The following is a 7500-nucleotide window of genomic DNA, read 5'->3' as shown; positions in this document are numbered from 1 at the left end:
CGCCCTCTCAGAGGTGGACAGCATATTGTTCTCTGACAAAAAGAGAGGATGAAAGAAGAAACAGACACTTTCATGAGGTTTTGCTGTCATTTCTATTTGCTAGAACTTGGAGAAAGTGAGATTCTTCTCTCCAAACATCTTTCATTCACCCTTCTGTCCACCTATCCATCCATCCCTGTGTCGGGCCCCGAGGGGCTGCTCTCGCTTGCTCTCGCTGCTCTCGCTGCTCTCGCTGCTCTCGCTGCTCTCGCTTGCTCTCGCTTGCTCTCGCTTGCTCTCGCTGCTCTGGGCCCGGTTCTCTCAAGCTGCTGACAACATGTTGCGGACAGATTGTCCAGTTGGTTCTAGTTCACTACTGTACGTTCTCCTGCTTCAGCCAGAATATTAAATGCATCAAAGACCAGTGGAAGAGTGCAACAAACAAAGCCTCAACCACAGCTGACAGAGTGGATGGCTGGTCTGCAGCCAGAGAGAAGTTTGATCCTCTGTGCATAATGTTGCTGTGTGTGTCGGAGTGTGTGCACACCGAGGACAGCACACACAAAGCACAAAGAGAGGGAATAAACAGCATGTTCCTCAGAGTGGAAACAGGCCGACACGTCCGATGAAACTTCTTTTCACACAAGGCTTTGATCTGACTTTGATTTCAGCCGATGTGTATCTAAAGTGACATCTCACTTTGCCACAAAGGTTCTTTTTTCAGTTTGTCCAACTCACTTCTATAAATTCATGAATAATCGGCCATGGTCACTGTTCATTTTATGGATTGATCCATGAAATAAGCAGGAGAATCTGTGTTCAGGTCTCGTTATACTGTATTAGTCTGAGTCCTGGATATGCAGCTCATCCACTGAGTTCCACAAAACAATCCTGTCTCTTTAAATTCAAGTTTGATTACTGTGCCCAACTTTACCCTCATTCAAGCTACATGTCATCTCAGCGGGAGATCAACATTCACCTGAGTCCTGGATGTACTGAAAATGTCCAGTACGCAGGTCATCTGAGCTGTGCTCCGTCCGAGGAGAGGGAGAGCCTGGGGAGGGAGGAGGCAGGGTGAGGAAGGCCTGGCCCCTGGAACCGCTGTCACCCAAATCCCCTTTCTTGAGGTGGAGGTAGGCACGAAGGTGCTCCTCCACCAGCTTCAGGCAGTTCAGATGTTCCTGGCCCCAAAAGACCTGTTTGGACAGAACAAGAAAGATAGTTGGAAATAAAATGGCTAATAAAGAGGGGGGTTTGTAGGGAAAGAGAAAGAGAGACAGACTAACCTCCCATTTTATCAAATTTATCTGTTAAACTGTTCATTAAAGCAAATATCTGATCATCCAACCGTGTGGGCAGAAACTCAATGCAACAGGGCCGAAGTTTAAACCAGGCATCAGGATATCTAAGAAACTGCTGACCCAGTGGGATTTCCACACACAACCATCTCTAGGGTTTACAAAAAAAAAGAAAGGAAAACATCCAGTTTGGTTCTCTGAGTGGAAACACCTCGTTGATGGCAGATGGGGCACAGGAGACTGATTCTACAGTGAGCAGAGGCTCACCAAAACCTGACCATGGAAGACTGGAAACATGTTGCCTGGTCTGATGAGAGTCAATTTGGGTTGTTTTGGGGGACGTTTTCTTGGCACACTTTGGGTCTTCTTAGTACCAAGTGAGCATCATCTAATCACCACAGCCTACCAGAGTCTTGTTGCTGACCATATGCATCCCATAATGACCAGTGCTCCCGTCTTTTAATAGCTTTCAGCAGGACAACAGCCTCGCCACAAAGTTCACATCATCTCAGACTAGTTTGCTGAACATGACACTCAAATGACCTCAAATGACCTCCACAGCCACCAGATCTCAGTCAAACAGAGCAACTTTAAACATGGTGGAATGGGAGATTTGCATCATGAAGATGCTCCTCACACATCTGCAGCAACTGTTTCATACTGTTACGTATTGACGTGAACAAACCTCAGGAATGTTTTAAGCACCTTGTTGAATTTAAGGCAAAAGGGGGTCCGACCTGGTGACAGCAAGGTGTACCTAATGAAGTGACCGGATGATGAATATGGGAAATAAATCAAGTTAAAAAACAGACGGGGATAAGAAGGAAGCTAGACCACGACACACTTCATCAACGATCATCTCACTTTCTTTTCCAAAACAGAAAGAGAAGCAGTCAGGGTTACCCTCGTCACCACCCGCTCACAACCTCACTAACGTTACCCAACACAAGCTTACATCCTCCTCACTTACCCACGGCATTCCCCTTCCCGTGCTCCATCAAAGTGAGTCTGCCTGGGGTTTGGACTCAGGACCAGGAATCTCTGAGTCAAAAACTCTTCACACATGGAGCCGCCTGCCTGCTCGCCCGCTACTCGCTAGCTCGCAAGGGTGGGTTATGACTAAACTCTGAAAACAGGAAAATTTGGGGATTTTTTTTTTTTCCCAAGTTTTTGGAAAGAGAGCACGAGAAGAAGGAATCGGAAGGAATTCCGGTGGTTTTTGTACAGCACTTGATTAAAACACCACAAACGCCAATATTTGCAGAGGGAAATGTATGATTACGTATTAAGTGTTGACTTGCAAGTGATGTTTCTGTTAATGGGCACGCAATAAAAGCATTAAGGGAACCATTGAAAAAAGGAGGAGGGGGTTCCCCCTGAGGAAGCAATGTGGAATAATACATTAGTAATATTATGTTCACTTAGTCACATTGAAAAGGGACTTTTCAGTGTGTACGTTATGTAACTTCTCAGGAAAAAAAGCACACATAAGATATAACCCTCCCCCCTAAAAATAGTCTTATAATATTCCACCACTTAACCAGCAGATGTGACTCAAACCTACAGTGGAATTATAGCATGCAGTTCCTACTGTCATCACTTCCCTCCAAAGAGGACAGAAGCCATGACAGAATTAAAGAGGACCAGCAGATTTAAGAGGAGTGTTAAGAGTGTGATGAGCTGTGCTTGTGGATGTCAGCTTATGAACACTGTGAGGTTTAATATGGAAACCGAGGACACTGAAGCTGACGTTTTGTTGGGCAGTAGCATCACCTTCTCATTAGGGCTTTTCCTCAGCTGGAAAAACCTCCCTCAAACTTTTAGTAAGTGTCCTTGAGTAAGACACTCGCTTCCAACCAGGTGCAGAGGTGCTGATCTGACCCTGACCTCTAAGAACTGGAGCTGTGACGGCTGATAAATCTTATGACTGAGGATGCTGAACTGATTTCATCGGGGATACGAACCTGCAGCAGGCCTCCCTTCAGGTCCAGCAGCAGTTTAGGGGGGCCGGGCTCGGGTCCAGGGCTGCCGCTATGCCGACACCAGCGAGCCTCCAGGGAGCTGCTGCAGGAGAACGGCCCCAGCAGGACACGGCTGCGCTCCTTCAGTCCCGTTCTCATCAACGCCTCTTTCAGCTCCAGCAGCACCGACGCAGCCTGAATTGCATCTAGGAACACAGGAGCAGCAATAAATTGCATGTACAGCACGGGGTGGAAAAACATCAATGATACCCGATGTTCGACATGGTTTGTGGATAAAGCAGGAGCAGCCACTAACTAATTACACATTGGAAAAAAAAGAAGAATGAAGGTTCAGATAAATGGAGGAAAATCTTGAAAATCAGTGCTAGTTTCAAAGGGAAACAGTGATACCTCTAATTATGTACAAAAACTAACAGTTCATTGATCCATTTGCAACTGGGCCAGATGAAATTAAAACATATAAACAATTCAACCTCAAACTTCAGTTGCACAAATGCTTGCCTCTTGTTTTTACACAGTTCAATTACAAGAGTCTGGCTCTGTGATAGTACAGCAGCAAAACATACATCAACCACATCACTGACCTTCAGACTGCTGCACTCATCTCAGGTTATTAGCGTAAATGTTTGAAGAAGCAGCATTATTCCTCTTTCTACTGTATACATATGTCAACGCCTTTGGCTTTAAGTTTGTTCACTGAAGGGATGATGAGCAGTTCAGAGAGAATAGTATGTAAGGAGTATGTTTTTAGACACAGACATGAATATCAAACCACATTTGGGTCTAAAATGTACAATATTAAATCAGTTAAAAAGAAGAACATGGTTTCGATCCTTTGTGTCTTCCTTTGGGATCGTGGTAACACCAATCTGAACCTGTATGACATTTAACCTCAAACCTCTTTGATTGAGTAAACTAAACAGGTTTAGCAGACATGCTGACAGGGAGAGAACCCTGATGGGGAGAGAGCTGCCAAACACCCCCCCCCCCCCCCATCCTGAGAAAACTAAAAGTAGAAAAGCCCCGAACTTAATATGAAAACCTGAAAACATTCTCTGGAGATGTGTCACTGTGGTCACAGGCCATCCTGAAACTGTCCTTTTGGTCCCATAACTCAGCAGATTGAAACCCTTTCTACAAGTTGCTGACATGGGAGGCCTGATCTGGTTAAAGCTGCAGCAGCAGCAGCCCATTTGGAAACCTCAACACTCGATGACTAATAACGCCCTGAGAAGCAGTTCTTTAAACAGGCCTTTTATTGTTATCATTATTATTCTCCATTCAGCTTGGCTGCAAGTCTGGGAAAATAACAGAAAGCAGCGACACACCTGTTTCAGTCCAATCAGTAACTATAACTACCTGTTATTCAAATGTGTGACTTTGGAAATTTCAACAGGTGTACAGAATAGAGAGCACCATTAAAATTATATTTCATTATAGAAATCATAAACAGCAATTCAACTTGGAGCTGTATTAAGCACTGCAAAACACATCGAGAGGAACCCTTTGAAAACTGAGAATTAACATCGTACGACATCAGTTAGTATTGAGTTAGTATCGGGTTACAGTTGAATATGTCGCATGTACAGTATATGAGCTCTGTCACTGCTGTGGATGAGTACAGCGGACAAGTCAACTTAACTTAGAAAAAAAAAAAGACATCCAAAAAGTCTGGACCAGTAAGATATTTACAGCCAAATATTTTTACATGAAAAAAACACCTTCCCATATTTAAATCTCAGTGCTGTGAGAAAAGACGGACTACTCTGGCCTCGGGTTCACTCGGGGTGAAGCAGGACGGATGGGGTTTGAGGGAGACGGAAAGGCGTACGAGGGGATCGGGGGAGCAGGTGATGAATGAGGAGACCAATAGATACGGACACGGATGGCAAGAGACAGAGTGAGAGACAAAACCAGAAGGTGTGAGAGAGAAAGTGAGGTATGATACAATGAAGATTCAACACAAGAGGACTCAAATCTTTCCAGGCTCGCTCCACTGACTCGGGAACATCTTATTCAACATTACAGTGCAATGACACAGCAGGGGGCTCCAATGAAAGATGGATTCTCCTGTATGAAACAATCTGGGGGAAATACTATACTGGGATGACTCATTTCTCTGAGGACAGAGAGCGTTGATACGAGCTGGTAGTTTACCTGCTGATATCTCCTGGTGTTCCAGTGCAGACTGAACACTGGCTTCATTTTTATGGCTTGGATTTATTAGACAGGGAGAGGTGAACTCCCAAACTGGCTTGTTAAATTGAGAATCTTTGACAAACACACATCCAGTACATAAAAGCACATTTGTGAAAAACACGTACACACAGAAGCACATAAAGAGACAAACACCTGCTTCCATCCAGATGTATGCAAAAGCAGAAACACAACCACACACACACATCCAGGTGAACAAGTGGAAACAAACACTCCCACACTCTCAGAAACACAGTGTATATCAGAGCCTTTTCTCCTGTCTCACCGTGCGTCATTTACAGTTTAGCTGACCACAGCATCCTGATGTTAAAGCCAGCAGCAGCAGCCAGCATGCTCAATAATCAGCCTAATTGGGAGGCGTTTTAATGAGGGGGAATCCCTTTCTTTCTTCATCCCCAACTACATTCTTCCTCCCAGGATGAATAACAGTCAGAGGAACATTTCTCCATCTCTGCTTTTACCCTGAATGACCTTATTACCACTATGTAGGTTTGTCTCCAGAGACATTACACTGCTGAACTGTGAAGTGCTGCCATGAGCAGGGAGGAGTAGAAAGGAGGGAGCTCTGAGAAATATTAGAGGATGAGGCAGATGGTAACTCTGTGTATGTGTTTGCCCACATATTGAATACTGTACATGCAACACATTAACAGACAATAGGTTAAAAAAATATAACAAGCAGAGACACAAGGGGAAAAGGAAGACGATGCGAGCTAAAGTAAGAGAGCTGAGACGGAACACACAGAGCATGAATTTGTGGGTGATGGGAAGTAAATAAAAGAGCAGCAGCATCTTTGTGGAGCGTGTTGACCTCAGACGCATGGCTGCGGTATGACAGATGATAAATACTGGACAGTTATCATCCAACCATCACTTAATACCTTACGAGACAAACACAGACATACATGGGAAAAAAATAAAGTAGTTAAGTCATAGCTTACATCTTCATACAACCCTATGTAATGTATTTTCAACACCACCATACAGCTCTAATTCATGGTACAGTGTTTACTGAAATGGTCCCCTATAAAAAACAACTAGACTCATATCCAAGCTGTGAAACAGCAGCAATTACAAGCTGATTCACTGTGACCTTAGAGAGGAACAAACACACATCTGTATACACACATATTGTAACAAACTAAATAATATAAAACCCCCAAACACACTGACACACCAGGGACCGAAGACCAATAATGGAACTCTGCTGAAATAATAAGGAATCTAATGAGGAGTGAACTGATCACTGAACACACAACCTACACGTTTGCAGAGTAACTCACACCTGCATATTTCATGCTGTCATAGCAGACTGCCCTTAAACCAGTACACACCCACCCACCCACCCACACACCCACCCACCCACACCCACCCACACACACACACACACACACACACACACACACACACACACACATATCCATTGCAGGCTAACATACAACCTCGAGGAACCAAGTGGGTGGTGGGAAACAGGGTGGATGGAAATCTTCCTGGAGTGAAATACATCTCTGGCGAACACCCGGGTGAGATTAGATAGGATGGGAGACTGATTTAGCGCGTTGGTTTCTCCCTGGCAGACGTTATCTGACCACTGCCTGGCTGATTTATACCCTGCGACATGCTGGTATCAATTAGAAGAAACCTAAAGGAGTCATTACATAACGAGTGGAGGCCCCTGAAGACCTTCTGGGATGGTAAGAGTAATATACTGTCACTCACCACAGAAATACGCTCTTCACTCACCACAAGACCACTATAGGACACTAGAGGAAACTGGTTTTGGAGCAGGGGACACTGTCGGCTCAGTGCAGGAAGCCATGCGTCATCCAAGCCGTTACAAATACTCGCACTGATAAGTGTTGATGAGTTACATATTGGCTCAGTAACAGCTGCAATGCATAAGCACACTGTATATGGCAGATATGTGTTAATTTCTTAATATTCAACGCTGAATATCATCTTTTCATAGGATGACAAATATGAAGATAATGCAGCATGCACAGACATCTCTTTTTACTTTTCAC

The 7500-nt window shown here is 44.4% G+C and overlaps 1 protein-coding gene across 1 annotated transcript in view; it reads right to left on the bottom strand.

The window, feature by feature from the left end:
* The window catches only part of LOC138211820 (intermembrane lipid transfer protein VPS13B-like), a 322041-nt gene that overhangs the window by 70636 nt on the left and 243905 nt on the right, over positions 1 to 7500 (bottom strand). Inside the window, 2 exon segments of the mRNA XM_069171937.1 lie at positions 959 to 1175; positions 3242 to 3444. Of these exon segments, the coding sequence (XP_069028038.1) occupies positions 959 to 1175; positions 3242 to 3444 (420 nt within the window).

The sequence above is a fragment of the Embiotoca jacksoni genome, unplaced genomic scaffold, assembly GCF_022577435.1.
Source record: "Embiotoca jacksoni isolate LCO1_2020_lvr unplaced genomic scaffold, fEmbJac1.0.p SCAF_50, whole genome shotgun sequence".
NCBI classification, from domain to species: domain Eukaryota; kingdom Metazoa; phylum Chordata; class Actinopteri; family Embiotocidae; genus Embiotoca; species Embiotoca jacksoni.
This window is presented reverse-complemented; position numbering and strand designations above follow the sequence as displayed.